At 41.8% G+C, this 17,804-nt stretch overlaps 1 protein-coding gene across 6 annotated transcripts in view; it reads right to left on the minus strand.

Moving 5' to 3' along the window:
- The window catches only part of EPHA5 (EPH receptor A5), a 193,448-nt gene that overhangs the window by 146,820 nt on the left and 28,824 nt on the right, over nt 1-17,804 (minus strand). For all 6 annotated transcript variants that reach the window (XM_066186187.1, XM_066186186.1, XM_066186185.1 and 3 more), the window contains exon 3: nt 2,558-3,221. In XM_066186187.1, coding sequence (XP_066042284.1) covers nt 2,558-3,221 — 664 coding nt within the window. The remainder of the gene's footprint in view (nt 1-2,557; nt 3,222-17,804) is intronic.

Genomic DNA, 17,804 nt, shown 5'->3' on the forward strand with positions numbered 1-17,804 from the left:
CTCTGCTTAGGGACGCAAAGTTTAACTTCACTGTTCTAGAAGACAATCTCGTCTTTGTGAATGTAACAATAACCAAACCAGGAAGCATTTGACTCACATGGGATATTGACATGAACTCCCCCATACATGCTGAATACAGACCTCCTGAACTGCCTAAGGCTGAATGCCTCCTATCAACAGAGCATCTTGGAGCTAGCCAGCAGGGAATGCTTGGCACAATGACCTGAGTTAAACACAGGACATCAAATGGGGCTCTCAAACAGAATTTGCCATAGGCACTCAATTCCCATTGATTTGGTGATGGAATTTAGGGCTATCCCACAAAAAGGAATTACTGGTTTTAACACCTCTAGAGCAAGAAAGTGATAAAAACCCTGTCGAGGGTGGAGGCTGTAGATGACATAAAGAGCAGCTTATGTGGATGTACCTTAGGAACTGGACAGGGATACACCACCACAAACCATCTTTACCCTTCCTAATTATGATCACAGGCCTGCCCAACACAGTCATAAATTGAGAGGCCACATACTGTCCTCCTGATTAAGAAAAACAAATTAAAAAAACCCCCAACCTACACACAAAAACAGAAAGCACAACCTTTAATCACTAAGGTCTTCTGGAAGCATGTCCCAGATTTCTATCTTAACACAGCCAGAGATGCAACCGCTCTACAGGCAGCGCAGCTTCTTCAATGATAGTCTCAGGTTTCTGGTTTAAATTTGTAGTTCTTTGGGTTTGGTGGTTTGGTTCATAGTTGTTTTTTTTTTTTTTTAATAGTTGGGGGGGCGGGGCGTGTTTATTGTGGTTTTTTGTTTGTTTTGTGTGTGTGTTTTGGGGGTTTTTTTTGTGAGACCTCTAAGAGTGCTTTGAGAAATGCAAGAAATAGAGCATCTGAGGACAGGACCTGAAAGGTGACTAATAAAGGACTGCTTTCCTCCAAAAATTCTTATAGATGGACTGACCTCACTGTCTAGACCTTGCGCCAAATCAGTGTCTTGTCACTTTGTGACATGGTATTTTCTGCCATAAGTAGGCAAAACCTTGCTGATCTATCGACCAACATCCCTCCGTGGCAGTCTGTATTTCCTCAACTTAGGATAATGTTGATCTTAGCTCCCCCACTGCACAGTATTAAACACTGAATCAGTCTCTTCTCCCCCTTTAAAGGGGGAAATATCTTTATTAGGAAAAACAAAACAGGAAAAAAAAAGATTTTGCTGTATTGACTACATCTGTAGAAAAAGGAGACTATTCTGGTCAAGAATCTCACTCCACATACTGTTTAGTAGAGATTTCTCCAACACAAACATTTCTCTCTATATAAACCTTTGAAGAGATTTGAAGTACCTTCAGGGTCACAAGCATGTGACCGAGGACTAATGGATCATGGCCACAGTTTGCTGTGGATATGCACTGATCTATTCTTTGTGCCACACTACAAACACCAATAATGAATGTCTGGAGTGAGGGGAAGAGAAAATGCAACACAGATTTCAGCTGAAGTGGAATTCCTCTGCCTTCCCCACAGTATCTATTACCATATGTTATTAAGTGGCTACAAAGAAAAGCCAATTAAGATGGGGCTGATAGCCAATATATATTAATTTTGCCAAAACCAAACTGTATTGAAATCTTTATTTGTTTACCCTTCTCTTTTACAAGAAAATTAGTTTTAGGCTACCTCTTATGTATTTACAACAGAACGGCAAATTTTATAAACGAACATGTAATACAGCAAACCATAAAAAGAGATGTTACACTCAGAGTAAATTCTTGTTCTTCGTAAGTATTCTTTTTAAGGTCTTGAGCTTTAGACACCCTAGATCTCTTGCACAAGGCCTCTGATGATTCAGGAGACCTATGCTCACCAACAACTTGGGAACCTCAGCCAGCTACTTGTGGGAAAACTTCAGCACATATGGAAGCATTTTTATCAGTGAGGCTTTAAGTTTAACTCTGAACAGCTGACCAGCTTTGTATTAAATTATTTACCAGAGAGGAAAATCAATCAACTCACACCACATCAAATACCCAGCCCCCCATAGAGTGATAAAGACAGAAAAACACACTCCTTTAAATACAAAAACAAAATGCATCTTCTGTAGAGAGAGTAACTTCAAACATTCCCTGGTACAGTCCAGAAAAAAAAAAAAAAAACAACCAACCCAGGCTTCCAAGACTCATAAGGAAACCCTGATACTGAGGAAAAATAACATAAATCTCTAAATAACACGTAAGACTACAATTGCCTTATGGACCCAATAGTACAGTGCTCCAAAGGTAGTAGTAGAATGCCAGATTCCCCTTGTTGGCAGCTCTGCAAGCACCAGAAGCACCTGCATATAGGTGTCAAGTGCCAGGACATCCACCCCAGGCCTCGGTCTTCCTGTTGTAACACTTAAACAGCTGACCACTGAGGTCAAAGGACCTCAGTGGAAGTGAGAACCTGACCCACCGCTGTCAATTCAACCAGGCACAAAAAACACAGGAGAGAAGAAAGCCCAGACTGCACATCACCTTGGAAGCTCAGCACAGCTCCCTCCCTGCAAACGCTTACCTTGGCAGGTGTTGTTCTTCTCCTCATACCCTGCCTTGCACAAGCACTTCCCGATGGGCACCAGCCACTCCCCCTCTGCACTGCAGTGCATCTTCGGTGCCTCCTCAGTCACTGAGTGGTTGATGCAGACACCCGACACCTCCAGGAGCTGCGAGGAGTCCGCTCCCGTGATGGTGTCAGGGAAGCGGGCCAGGTTGCGGATTACTGACGGGCACTTCTTGTAGTACACGCGCACGGAGACCAGGGCAATGCAGGCACCCACGTCCTGGAAAGCGAGGTAAAATCCCTTTTTTGTTAGGGGCCCAACGTCTCTCACCTCCGTGTTGAGCTTCATTACTCTGTCGCCAAGGTCTAACTCTGTGAAGCTCTCATCAGCAGCAATGGTGTCAATCTTGATGTACTGGTTTTCTTTGATGTTCCTCCCATCTTCATCATCTGATTCAAAGTAATACATGTTAAAAGTCTCCTTGCAGGTCCCAAGTCCTCCTGGAAGGCTGTTACAGTCCCTCAGGGTGAATTTGAGCTCAATGAAGATGCGGGATGCCCCCTCATTAGAGATCCAGCTAGTCAGAAGCCAGTTGTTCTGATTCTGTTCCATTACCTTGCATACTTGGTATGTGTGTATCGGAGCGTAGTTTTCATCCACCTCACCAATTTCTTCCCACTGTATGAAAAGGAAAAGTATTTTTTAAAACAGTCACAACTCACGTAAACTCTTGGCTTTCCCATCTAAGAGTCTCTTGGGCTTCAGAACTCAGGACTTTTGGAGGGGGAAAAATGTTTTAATTGCCAAGGTTTTTAGACTAGAGGCTCATACATTCCTGATAAAGTCAGATAAATGATCCTTTATAAATAGAAAAGGATGCTAGTTAAACCCCTTTGTTTTAGACAATTCAGAAGCTGGCTTTGTCCACTAGTATTCAGTTAGGAAACAAAACAAAAGCAGATGGGGCCGTTTCTCTGGGCTTTTCCAATGCATCCATATAGGAGAAAAAAAAGCTATTTACAGTTCGTCTCTCCCCATGCCCCCAGGCTCCTTTCTACCACATCCTCAAATCACTGCCCCACATAAGGAAAACCATACTTCTACAAGCTATTCTCCCCCACCAAACAGCATGCCAGAAAATCAGTGGAGTGATACATGAAATAAACGAGCCTTTGCTCTCCCCAAGTGTGCTAGTCAGAGTAGTTCTTGCTCATGCAAAGAGATTATTTCCAATACAGGTTACAGGGATCTGCAAATCATGAGCTGTTTATGTGCTACACAGGTTTTTAAGTAGAGCTCCAGGCAACTTTATGCAGCTCTTTGTGAGAATTGTAACAACTGTTTGTTCACTTTATTTTAGCCATGCTCTGAAGGGCATCACTTGGAAGAAATGCTTTTTCCTGATGCGGCATGGAGTCAGCAGCACCACAACTGTGCCTACAATACATACACATTAACGTTTCCTTTCTGCTTTTGACAACCATAATGCTGCATTAAGAGATTAGGTTAACCATCTAAGTGCAGCAAAGAACCCAGGAGAGCCAGTGCTGGTTTCAGTTTTGTTCCCTTCTACTTTTGACCAACTTGCCTGCAAGGGTTTCATTCCCAATGCCTCCTCCATCCTCTGCTCAGCATTGCTGCACACACACCTGGTCACAGCTGCGGATGCAGCACAAAGGAAATGCACAGAGCATAATTCAAAGATACTCCTGTTTCAAGCTGCATATCTTCTAAGGGCCAAAGGCCAAATTTTTTCCTCGGAAATACAACCTGAGATAAAGTTGAGAGTGTTCTCAGCCCAGATGTCATTACTGCAGAGCTGAGACATAACACCCTCAGAACCAATGTAACAATTAAGATTTTTTTAAATGAAATGTTGTTCTTAGTTTTTAAATTAAAACAGCAACAAGAAGCGACATGAGAACTTAACCCAATGGTACAGTCCAAAATGAATTAGAAATACCACCATCAGAAAAACATTTCTCCTCCTCTCTTACCTGGGGACTTGTGCAGGAAGACATGCCCACTCTGATGTGCAGAGTTCATATCTACCACCAGTCTTCCAAGTAACAAACCTAACCCAAAGACATTTTTGCCATGGCAAGCAGTACTTTCATTTCTAACCCTTTTTTGTGTCTCTGGGCTTAAACAGGCCACAATTGTACTGTGATGAAGATGTAGCACCACAGAATTGGACAAAGATATGTCTGCAGTGAAAGCCAGGTGGATCTCTGCAGGATTCACGCCTAACTTTAGGAGAGGCAATTAACAATTACCAGGAGAGTCACTGAGAAAAGATACAGGAAAAGTATGCGACACAGAATAATTCAACAGCTAGATTTTCTATGTTTCAGTAAATAGGGAGGTTTTGATATATAGAATTAAAAGCAGAAAACCACCATTCTTCAACTAGGATGGTTAATTTAAGTGATAAATATACTGTATATATATACTTCTAAGTGGATTTGTCTAACATTGTACTCGTTTCAGCTAGGATGGACTTAACCCTCTTCATAGTAGCTCATATGGGGCTACCTCTGGGATTGTGCTAGAAACACTGTTGATGATACAGAGATGTTTCAGTGACTGCTAAGCAGCACTTATAGAAGTCAAGGCCTTTTCTGCCTCTCTGCCCATCCTGCCAGCAAGGAGGCTGGGGGTGCACAAGAAGCTGGAAGAGGCCACAGCTGGGACACCTGATCCCACCTGGCCCAAGGGATATTCCAGACCATATGGTGTCATATTCAGCACATAAAACTGGGGCAAGAAGAAAGAACTGGGGACAGGAAGAATCATGGCATTTGCTTTCACCGGTCACCATTATATGTGAGGAAGCTCTACTTTCATGGGGATAGCTGAACACCTGCTTGCCCATGGGAAGTGGTTTTTCCAAGGAATTTCTTGGATTACTTTGCTTGTGTGCATGGCTTTTGCTTTACCTATTTTAGTGTCTTTATTTTAACCCATGAGTTTTCTCACTTTTACCCTTCTGATTTCTCACTCATTCACTGCAGGGGAAGTGAATGAGTGGCAGCAGTGTGACACTTAGCTGCCAGCTGGGGTTAAACCACAACAGTCCTTTCTGATGGCCAGTGTGGGGCTGGAAGGGTTTGAGGCAACGACAGGTTTGATTCCGATGTGCTAGATTGAATTTATAGCTGTTGTTTAGCTATTCATTGACTGGCTGCTGGGCTTGCCATGGGGCTTGATTGCCTCACTGCACACCAAAGCCTGGTACCTATTAGTGGCTGCTTCTTGGTTCTGCTGCTTGCTGAGCTGCTGACCATCCTACTCTGCTGGGCCTGGGAACATCTTGATGTCAGCAGTGGCATGCTGGCAAATGCCCAGGCCATCACTGACATTGCTGTGATGCTACACTGGACATGCTGGAACTGCAGTGTGAACTCAAGTTGACAGGAATGTGACCTGGGGTTTAGTTGACATGGGAGAACAGCCCCAAACAGCTGTGGATACATTCATGCTGGAGCAAGTGCATTGCAAAGCAGCTATGCCTGTGGTTATGTCAGTGTTGCAGCAGGTACACACCCCTGAAGGGACTGTGGCACACAGATAAGGCTCCACTTTCAGCAGGTAAAATCCTAAGGGACTGAAGTCTGTGGCTAAGTCCAAAAGGGAACAGGGGCAAGGAGAGGAGTTCATTGCAACATTGGTCTGGTCCAAAAGGTCCATGCATAGAGACTGTAATGAAAACACCACTCTCCTTACCTGGAAATGGTTGAACACCAGTCAGTCCATGGCAGTGGTAAATTAATTCCTTGATTTGCTTTGCTTGTGCATGCAGCTTTTGCTTTACCTATTTTAGTATCTTTAACTCAAGTCATGAGTTCTCACTTTTACCCTTCTGATCTGCTCACTTTTCAGTGGGGAGTGAGAGAGGGATTGTGTGGTACTTAACTTCTGGCTGAGGTTAAAACATGACACTATATAAAGTCTTATATTTATAGAAGTGGTGGTGATTCTCCATTTGATGAAAAGGGACAGTTACTCTCCACTTCCCCCAGCCCACACAGAGATCCCTGCCAAATCAGCTCAGGGGACAGATGAGCACATTCCAAAATAGTCCAGGAAAGACATAATGACTTTAACTTTGCTTTTTTCTGGCTGAAGGTCAGAGGATCACTGAACAACTGCTCACATCAACAAGCATATATGAGGAAATGTTAACTTCCAGCAGGAGGTGGTGCAAAGCCTTTCAGGACTGAAAATCGCTCAAACCAGTTTTATCACATAGAGATGTGTATGGATGGCCACAAGGTACACAGTATAACTCTGTAACCATTTAAAGTGCATTAATGTGTATTTCTTTCATAGAACTGACATTTACAGTAACTGTGATGTTGCAGTAATATCATTAGTGACCTAAGTTGAAGGCATGCTGAAAAGCATCACTTGACTTTTTTCATACTTGCCAGGTCAGTTTTCCAGGACCCAACCGTGATATATATAACTTCCCAGAGTTATGCAGTTAAGCTCATTTCCACTGCTACTTCAGAAGCTGTGCTTTTGGGAGTGAGTACGAAGTTCATTTGTTGAAAAACTAAGTGCAGTGATTCTAATGGTTGCTTTCATGCACTGAGAGCACTAAACATCATGAGGAGAAACATCCAAGCACAAATACATCAGTGAACTGAGCTCGAGTCTAATCTCAGCTGCAAGAAATGGCACATGGCCTAACATCTCAGGCTTCAGGATGTGCTGCACTTCCAGCACTGCTCTCCAGATCAGAGCAAATCCTGTCATCACCACCTGCCATCAAACCTAAAGCAATCATCAGAGCATGAGAAAGGGCAGGTGCTAATGAGCTAAGGCTGCTTATCTCTGTATAATCCTCAAGGGAAAGTCAACCAGATTTTATCAGAGCAGCCAGTATTTGGCAAAATCCCTGCTCTGTCATTTAATCATCTTCTCTCCTATCTGCATGTAGAACTATACCATTTCTTTCTCTTCAGCTCGATCTGCCTCCCCCCAGACACTGCAGGCAAACTGCCACCCTTCTGCTTTTACATCCCTCCACGAGATAGAGATGGCAGTAAGAGCCCCTGCACCTTCTGCCTGGGCCCAGCTTCCTAGTCTCTACAGACCTCAGACAAGTATTTCAGCCAACAAAGAAATACAAACCAGAGGATGAAATGCACTGCCTTTCAGTTAATGAGAAAGAAAACCCACCACATTAAAGAAACAGCATCTAGATGAAAGTTATTGGCAGGAAAAAAAAATTAAGTACAACTGAAAAATTGTGTAATGTTATAATTCCTCTCTGCAGCATATATTTTTTGAGATATAAATCAACCCCATCTGCAGGATTAAAACAAAAATGCAACCATTAATTTGGTGGTAAATGTTTTCTCTACATCTTTAATAGCCCTAAGAAGGAAAACACAAATGCATTTCCATGGCCTGATGTTAAATCATTTATAGAAGACCTATTTCTGAATCAGAAATTTCCAGCAGACTACTGCTGGTGAGTAAAAATGCAGCTCCATCAATAGGAAGCACACAGTTCATACAGGCTGTCTGTCTATAGAAAGGCCAAAGATATCACACATCTAACTAAAGAAATAAGAGTTAAAAAAGCATTCAGTGGAGCAGCCTTGGGTTAAATGGACAATTTTAAAACACATTCACCAGCTGTCTGCTACTCAGGCTTGTTTCTAATCTCAGAGATTCCAGGAGTGCAATTTGCTACCACAGCACAGTGAAAGGCTGCTGCCCCAAAACCAAATACTGACAGCAGGGATGAAAATTTCACAGCTTTTGTTTATTTGGTTTTGAGGGGACGGGGGAGGGGGGTGTTGCAGTACGAGTTTTTGTTACTGGTCTTCACTAACTCATTCTCTTTCTTTAGCATTCACTAACGGCAGTATAGACGCTTCAAGCCTTGTTCCTAATTCCAGGCATCCTTGCACTGCTGAAAAAGAAATGAGGCATTTAGCAAAATCCTAGGTATCTTAAGAGGGAAAGGAAGCTTAAGAACATTAAACGAAGATGTTCCTAAGACTTACCTGAAACCTTCCCAGCAAGACTCCCTCACTCCAAGGGCTCTGAATCTGCCTCTTTTCCCACTACATATTTCCCAGGCTCCATGGTATGAGAAGCCTCATCCTCTCCTATTGAATTTTTCCACCCACCACACAGAGCTCTGCAACATATACACATTAACTCAGGTATCTGCTGGCATAAAGATGTAAAATTAGAAAAGGATTTATGTATTTCACCTTTTTTTCTTGTGGAAAAAAGCAAGCCTGGCATGTATCTCTGATCTCAGGCTTTGACTGTGTGAAAGCATCAGAGATACTCTATGTGATTTGCCCACAGAGAGGCAATTTTACCTCAAAATACTGTCAAGGCCACCACGAGCACATACTGGTGCAGAGGACAGTGTGGCATGGTGCTATGCAATCCCTACGCAAAGTGAAAAGGGGACACCTGACGCCCTTCCAGAAGGGCAAACCAGCCTGATGTTCAGCTCAGTACCATTTATCCTGGTAATATTTGGGCAGACTCTTCGATTTCCTTTTATGCAGCTGATGTTAGGACCTGGCTGCCAATCAATAGCCTTCAGCTTAGCTCCCTCACAAATGTTCCCTCCTGCTACTCAACTTTATCTTGCGACCTGCTTCTTCCCTCCCATCACAAACCCCAAAAACTTGTGGTGGGTTTTTTTTTTTTTTTTTTTTTTTTTAAAAAGCTGCCTGCTGGTTTCCTCTTGCTGTTGTATTACACAGTTAAAGCAAACAAGCAGCAGGGTCTCCTCTGCGCTGTTTCAGTGACTTCAGGGAGGTCACGTAAGGCTAAATCTCTAGTGAAAGCCAGGCAGAGAATCACACATCTTTTCTTCTGCACTGCAGAAGGTTTTGCAGGGCTGTGCTAGTTGTAAAATAAGACTGACTTTGTCACTATCTTGCCTATTATAAAACAGCACTTACAAACAGGCCAGTCCCTGTTTCAAGGACTTCAAATCCTTCCACCTAATATTGCCAGTGTAGTCAACAGAAGCTGTGGTATGTGGCATTGCTCAGATTTTCAGCTCGGGAGCCGTATGATTAAGCAAGAGCCTGATTTTGCTGGAGGTGTTTCAGTCTTCATTAAATGGGTTTTGCTTGCTTAAAGAACAAGAACACAAAACACAAAGCACCAAAAAAAGTCACGTTAACTGTTAGCCTCCTTCACAGCAATCCTAACCTCAGGATTGGCAGGAGCAAAAGAGCTTTGTCTTGAACACTGGCATTGGCAAGAGGTGTATGTATGACCTCTATGACCTACTGATCATGGCAGAGTCCACCAGCACCAGGATGGGATGCTTGAGGAGCCTGGTTCCCCCTCACAGCCAGGGACAATGATCCAAACCACTCTCAAACAGTAGAAAAATGTAGTAACCTGGAACAATGCTACATGTTTGTTTGCTATCCTGCTCCTTCCAATGGGTGAGCACTGTGAGGAGCAGAGCAGAGACATCAAAATAGCTTTGTCCAGCTTCTTCCATCAGTACCAGGTCACTGGACTCTGCTTAAACCAGCACTCGTGGGCAACAAATTGTAAGCATTTGTGCCAGGGTTATCACACAGGTTTAAAACTCAAATTGTGTTTTGGGGCAGGGTGCCTGCTCACTAGGACAGCTCAGCTGCTTCTCCCCTCCTGCCCTGCACCAACCAGTGGAAGGACGTCAATGAGAGCCACATGACTTTTTGCAGTGAATCACAAATTTGAAATACAAATAGTCAGGAAAATAAAGCAATTAATGTATTGGGATCAAGTTAGGAAAGAAGGGGAGGGAACAAAAAGAAATTAGTAAAAGTTATTTTACTAGTTATAGTAATAAAAATTACTATACAATAAAAAGTTAATAAAAAATTATTTTACTAGTTATTTTGAGAGCCTCACAAACCATGTCTTTACCATCTTCTCCTCTTGAGTTTATACAAAATAGAGGGCAGATAAAAAATGTATGAAAAAACTGTTCTGGAGTAATACAAACTACTTCTTTCATCCTCAAACACACTGTTTTAAATTTCAGCTACCAAGCAACAAAAAATGTATTACTTGTGCAAACTTTTCCAATACCAACATCCACTTTTATTACGCAAAAGGTGAAGCTATTTTTACACATTCTCAGCCTGGTTTTAGGGGCTTTGGAGCTCATTTTCAAGGCAGGCGCCTGTGTCAAAAAGAAACTGAAGCGAGTTCAATGCAAACAACATTTGGCAAGAGTTTACTAAAACCTTTAAATACCAGAAGCAGTTGCAACTGCCTGGGATCTTACTACTTCCATATATCTGACAGTACCCCCACCCGAGGCTCAAGCCTCATTTGGATGGCAATTTTACAACTGAGACATTTATACGTACAGATACATATTCCTACTGACAGCAGTTACTAGTCAAGCCCAAAACATAATGGATAACAGAGGACAGAAACCATCTGATTAATCTCCCTACTCAGGCGGAAGTCTGGCCTAATCAAAGCTGAGTTTCTGAAGAAGGAACGTTTTCTGGTGGCTTGGCACATTCCCAATTTTTCCAACCCAGAAAATAAAACAACAGTAAGAACACTATAACTCTTCGGCTACTCTTCTTATTTTACTACTGGATTGCAGTGTCCTGCTGTTTCTGACAATGCCACTCTGGTCAGTAAGCTGCATTGTCCAGTTAACACACAGCTTCAGAATATCCTGAGGTTAATTAGCTGAAGTAAATATGAGTTTCCTCACTCATTACTGGAGATTTCCCAGCAAGAAGCTAAGGATCATTTTTCATACACTAAAGCAAAATTTGGGGAAGCAAATAACAAAGAGGTATGAACTGGAAATTTAAAGCATGGTTTTGAGGTGTGCCACATCAAACCAGTGAATATTTTTTCTCCATTTCTATATTAGCCAAACACATATTGACTAGCCCATGTGTGATACTTGCCTAGCAGAAAGCAAACTTAGAAAGTCTCTTCCATTACCACCCCCCCAACCACCTCCCACTAAAAGGGCAAATTCTCACCTCAGCAGAGTTACAAGAACTGCCATATGTGCTTCTGAATGACCCCTTGCTATGTGTGGGCAGCAAAAATGCTAAGAGGAGAAAAAGGGCCTTGCCTCAATGTTAAAGGCTACTCCCCACTGCATCAAGAGTTAACAAGACTCAATTTCACTTGGTGCCAAGGTTTCACATTTGGCTTTGCACTCTGACAAAGGGCAGGAGAGGGAATAGCAAAGATGGGGAGATAATTGATGTTTCATCTTCACTATAAAAAAAACTACACTGAAAATGAGCTGGGTGAATGTTCACAGCACCATCATGCTCCATCCTAACTGCACTGCTGCCAACTGCACATTCCAATAGTCAGAGCAGCTCGTCAGCAGACATCGGCTCTTAAAAAATGCAATTTTTAGAACTGAGAGCTCAAGCATCTGGGTGGATACTTCGGCATCTTTCAGTGTTTAGGATATTTTTAATTCCACCCAGGTTAACCTTTCATCATCTTGCATGCAATCAAGACTGCTAGAAATCCTCCTCATGAAGTAATGCCAAGAAAAGTTCTCACACAGCTCAGAGCTGAGGGAAAACACCAAACAGGAGAGCCCCATACTTAAACTCTGAGGCAAAGCATGACTGCTCCTCTAAAGAAGAGCTACATGTGAAGACATTATCAGTCACCTAAAGTTACACGGGGAACCTCATAATCATCAACTCCTGTTATGTAAACATTTCAATTTCCTACTTGAACAATTTTTCAATATTCTTTTTTACTTGTAGTATGCATGTAAGGTTTGCTGTCACGCCTTCCATTTTCTGCAGCAGGCTGTGCAGGAGACTTCTCAGTGAAACGCCCTGTAAGGCAAAAGTGTTGACAATTCCTGGATTGCTCTGCACCACTAACTAGCTGAGAAACAATGCAGGTTCCTGGAAAGCTGCGATAGCATCTCAAAACACAAGCAGCAATTTGCTACATAAGTACCACCCAAGCAAACGGGTAAGAAAGAACAATAAAAACCTTGAAATTTATTTTCAGTACATGCCTATAATGAAACATGCTATCTGTTCAGAGACCTGCACAATTCAAGCTGTTGAAAAATGGAGAAACATCAGGACAAAGTCACCTAGTCTGCACACCAAGATACATGGGAAAAAAAATGAAAATGGGACCGAAGTTTAGCTCAGACATTGATAATTTGCATGATCAATTCAAGCACCAGAATCCAAATGGAATGAACACCCAGCTGGAGGCTAGTGGAACTGAAATGGAGTACCAGCCCCTCTCCAGCATGCCTAATGAGGGACTGCACTGACCCCCTTACCAGAACAAAGCAATGTGCTATCTGGAAAACCCACCTCCTCTCCCACAGGTTTATTTTTTAGAGGTTGGAAATTCTCTGTACATCTGAATTCAAACATCCATTTCAAATCACAGTCCACCAATTGAGGGAAAGACAATGGAGATGAGCGTGAAAGAAACAATGAAGACACACAATACCATTAAATCATTTTTCACTGCTTAATGTTACACTCATTGCAGAGCAATTTAACAAAGGCCAGAACAAACAGTATTGACACCACATGGTTCAACACTGGAAGGCTGACAAAGCCAGATTTTCAGAAGGACACAGAGTAGGACATATATTTTAGGTTTATAACCAAATACTTGGATTTTCAAAGCTTTTGGGATATTATTCACATTACTCATCACCTCATGATACCAAGAAGTTCACAGAACAACTTTGAAAAGCAGGAAGAAAGGAAGTTTTCCTTGTTATTTTAATGTTGTCCTAATATTTAAATAAACCAAAATCTATGTGGGGATTCTAACTGTTCACTACTACTGAAATAACACAAAGCACTTGTTTTATTTTTAATGCACAAAACAGCAAGAATTTGCAAAAACTTAAAGAAATTCTTAATCTTTATCACTGTAATTTGCTTTATATAATTTCTTGCGAGTAAGTATATATTTAAGAGTTTTCAGTAAAAGAGAGAAAAAAAACTTGATCAAAAAGCACATTTAGTGAAAATAAAACAGATTAAACTTCTTGGTTTTCTAGTATTTCAGGCAAAGTGATACAATTATCCACGTGCTGCACTGGCAAAGCCTAACCTCTCAGGCGTATACCAAATTTGACTAGATTACAGACGACCCATACACTGTATCAGACCCTCCAGCAAATGCATTATTTTGCCACTGCTCCCTGGTCTCTAATCTACCCAAAGCTTTTCATAGAGATAATATTACATTCATGGCTTAGGCCTTGACAACTGCACCCATAAATCAATTTTAAACCTCACATTAATCATCTTTCTGTAATCAGTGGCTATTCAGCACAAATTTACATCTCATTTCTGTTGGCCAAACAGCCACATTAGAGCTTTGAAGCTTATTCAGGCTTAAATGATTATATTCCCCTAATAAACACTGAAGTCCTCTCAGTCCAGCTGCTGTGAGCTGCATTAATGACATGCCGTGGCAGCAAGGGCCATCTGAAGCCAGCCTTGTGTGTTGCCACAAGCAGCAGCCCCCTTGCCAAACAGATTTTCTGCATTTCCAATGCTCTCAGAAGAAATGAAAAAGCTGCTCTGCCCGTGCAGACCCTCCTATGGGAACTGGGGTGAGCAGCAAACACACACAACATGAAATTTATTGCACCTCCCCTTAACAGCTCCATTTGCCACCTCTTGAATACAGGGGGCTATGAGAAAAATATCCAAACCCAGATTTCCTGATTTCCCACATGCTGAGCACCTTAGTTTACTTTGGGTTTGGTGACAGTTCTGTTGAATCTGAACCATTGACAAAACCCACTTTTCTCACTTATCCGACAGCTCTAACTTTGTTCACAGCACCACCAAAGTGTACCTTAGCATGCTTTTCTTTGATCATCTCAGAATTAGGCATTACATTTTTAATATCTGACTGCAACTTTCTTCCCCGTTTTTTTTTTGTGTGACAAAGATTACCACTCAGGATTACAGTAAGCAGCTAAAAGATGATCAGTTCAGGGTGGATTTTGCATGTACTTGCCTGCAATCCCTATGGTGAAACAATCTATTCTGATTGAACAATGAATAATTATTTAATTAAAGAACCTCGGCAGGCCTACATTATTAAACCTGCATAAAAAGCCTGACATTGATTGTATATTCACTTTCAGTTAAGGTCTGAATCAGTATGCTAAGATCTAAAAATGAATGAAGAGAGTGGGTTTACTATAACTGTTGTTAAGTACTTACCCCACTATAGGTAATTAATAATACATGTGGATGCCTGGTATGCTTATTCCACAACATAATGAAAGTTTTAGTTACTTTTTATTCTATGGATTTAATTCCCATTGTTTCAAGTTTACGTTACTATTTAAATAAGGCACCAGAATTACATGGATGTAAATCTGCTGGACAAAGATGCAACCTGGACCTCAATGTTTCTTTTAATCTGGAACTTAAGAAACACAGATGTGCTCAATTGTTTGTGATGGATCTCCTATATTCTAACCATTTCACAAAGAATACATTTCATACCTGCAACCTCCACACTCTCCTGGTATCTGACAATCACTGAAGAACCATTTGAACATCATCATGCCATGGCTAGGAAAGCAAATACAATCATGTGCTAAATCCTCAGCTGAGATGTCTGCAATGCAAAAATAAATGCTGTTTGGGCAATCAGCTGTGATAATGCAAAGCCTAGGAAAGCTGCTGAAGTTTTCAGAAGAAACTGAAAAAACTCAAATTGTTTTCTTAATCAAGAGGTAAACCATGGCTTAACCTGATGGTAATACTGCAACACATACGCAGAGAAAAAAAAAAATCTGTTATTATCTTGCTTTTGCCTAACCAGCAAAAGAACCTGGAATTTAAATTGAATGCCTTTGAAGAGAACGGAAGATAACTTCATTTTTGAGGGGCAGAGCATAATCACCCACAGTGAGAACTTGCCATGGGAGTCAATCCATCATTCAGAATGTTTAAGAGGGATCCAAGGAATTTCAGAAGAAAGCATCTGATCAGGTAGCCAAGCCCATGACAAGCCACACCACATATATTCGTTATGTAAGTAAGGTGTATTAAAGCCAGCACCAACATGCCTATGCCATGTGGGAGTAGAGAGTGGGTACATAAATAATTAAAGTTCATGTATATTGCCCTCACCAGTAAAAGAGTCTCTTCCAGACCCAAGTCCCTGAGGCACAGAGGTGAAGAACACAGAAATGCTGAAGACATGCCGTTCCTCAAAGAAAAAACTATCAAAAATAGTTTAAATAGAAAATGAATTAATTGGTCTATTGCAACATCTCTGGCTGCTCAGTTAAGCTACAAGCTCTTACTACTGCTGTTTTCTGTCCAGAGTGCACTGGGATTAATAGTGGGTTAGAACTAGGAGAGGCAGAGCAGAAAGAGGAAGTAAACACGCACACATGGGAATGGGCTACATTTCCTTATGAGAAAAGAGAGTGCCAGCAACCAAGCCTTCCTCCAGCAGATTTGGGTTAAAGTGGGAGATTGCAGTTTGTTGATGCCTGGTGGCAATTGACCTGCTGGATTTTGGCCACGTTGAACATTCTGATCCGTCATCCCGCACAGCTCCAGGCTTTGGTGTTTTCTTTCAGTGCTTCTTCTCCCCTACCAGCCCAGCAGGCCAGTCAGAAAGGCACAGGCAAAGGCCTGTGACTTGGACTTGCTTACCAAAGGGACATTCTCACAGTAGGGTCAGCCTTGAAAGACACCTTCTCTCAGTTTTTTGCAGCCTACGCACAGAACTCAGTTAAATTGCAGCAACAGCATTTTACTGCTAGGCAAGATAGTTCTTGTCTGGACCCTGAATTTCTGGTAAAAAAAAAACATTTTACATAATCTTCAGGAGTCCTTGAAAGGCACCACTTGGCCCAGAGATACAGATGATTATTTGTCCTGTCCTAGGCCTTGGTCTCACCCTACAAAATGGACTGATTGGCCATTTCACACTAACATCAAATTACAACCACAGTTTCATCATTATTTAGCAATTAAACCATTAAATCAACCCCCTTTCAATTTTCGTCTCATCAGCTTCAGAGCCTTTCAGCAAACCTGGATGCATACTTCACAAAGTGTTGAAGTTTGAAAGGAAAAAGGATCACTGAATGCACTTTGAAAAATAAATTAAAAGTACAGGTCTCAGAGGAAGAGCTAATTAGCATAGGAAACAGCACTTTTACAGGTTATGTGGTTAATTGACATAATTCTTCTTACCAAAACACATACTCATTGAAAAGAAGACTGCTGAAGAAATGGTACTCTGATGCTGAAACATTGCCCCCATAGTGCACAACACATAAAGCTTTCTAATAATGTTTGCTCTCATCCATAAATTATTGTGCACAAAGAAATTTAAAACAGTAAGCAGTTAAAGAAATTTTGAACCAAGTAAAGGGATTAGCCATTTAGGGGAAGGATGCAAAAACCTGTTGTTGCTTCTCAGTAGCTTCCTCTTGCCTTGTGAGCAAGTGACACTGGACCAGGCCCAAAAGAACTCTACCACTCATACACACAAAAGGGGAATTTTCATATTTTTGTTGACCGAAGCAATCAGACAGACCATCCAAGCACACAGGTGATTTTGGTTCTGTCTTCTCTGCTCAGGGATGCAGAATCCTGAGATGCTACAAAATATTTGGCTTTGCAGGTATACCACCTTTACTTGCACAGAAGCTGGTGCTGAGCCAACCTTTCTGAATCCAACCTTTCCTAGGGCTTTAAGAGGCTCCAAGGTTCTATCTTCCACTGTAACAGGAACCTGTCTTCCTACCAAAACCTGTGTACATGGTGCAGTTATGTACTAGCACATCCACCTCCTATGGACTCCCCTTACCATACAACCATCCCACAGGTTCCCTGATGAGAGTCTTCAGCACAGCTCTAGCCCACGTCTTCATGTCATAGAGCATCTTGCACTGTTTTGCAACTCCTACCTGCCACAGGAACCAGCTGAGCAGTCACTAAGAGTGCCTCTTAACTTTTACCTGGCTTCCATCACAAGGATGATTTTCTTCTCATTGTGATCCATTTGCCTCACAGAGCAAACAAGATAATGCAACAATTTCCTAGTACCACTTTCAGAAAGCCATTTTATTTTCAAAATGGCATCACTTCAGCTAGGATAAATTGCAAAGATCCCAGAAGAGAGTCCACAGCTACTCATGAGATCAAAGCCCTACTTTATAGCACAAAAAACTATTAAAAAATTAGAGAAGGCTGGGAGGTAGCTAACTTGCCTGTGGCC

The sequence above is a fragment of the Chamaea fasciata genome, unplaced genomic scaffold (genome assembly GCF_029207755.1).
Source record: "Chamaea fasciata isolate MVZ Bird 193981 ecotype frontalis unplaced genomic scaffold, bChaFas1.0.hap1 SCAF_6, whole genome shotgun sequence".
Lineage (NCBI taxonomy): Eukaryota > Metazoa > Chordata > Aves > Passeriformes > Sylviidae > Chamaea > Chamaea fasciata.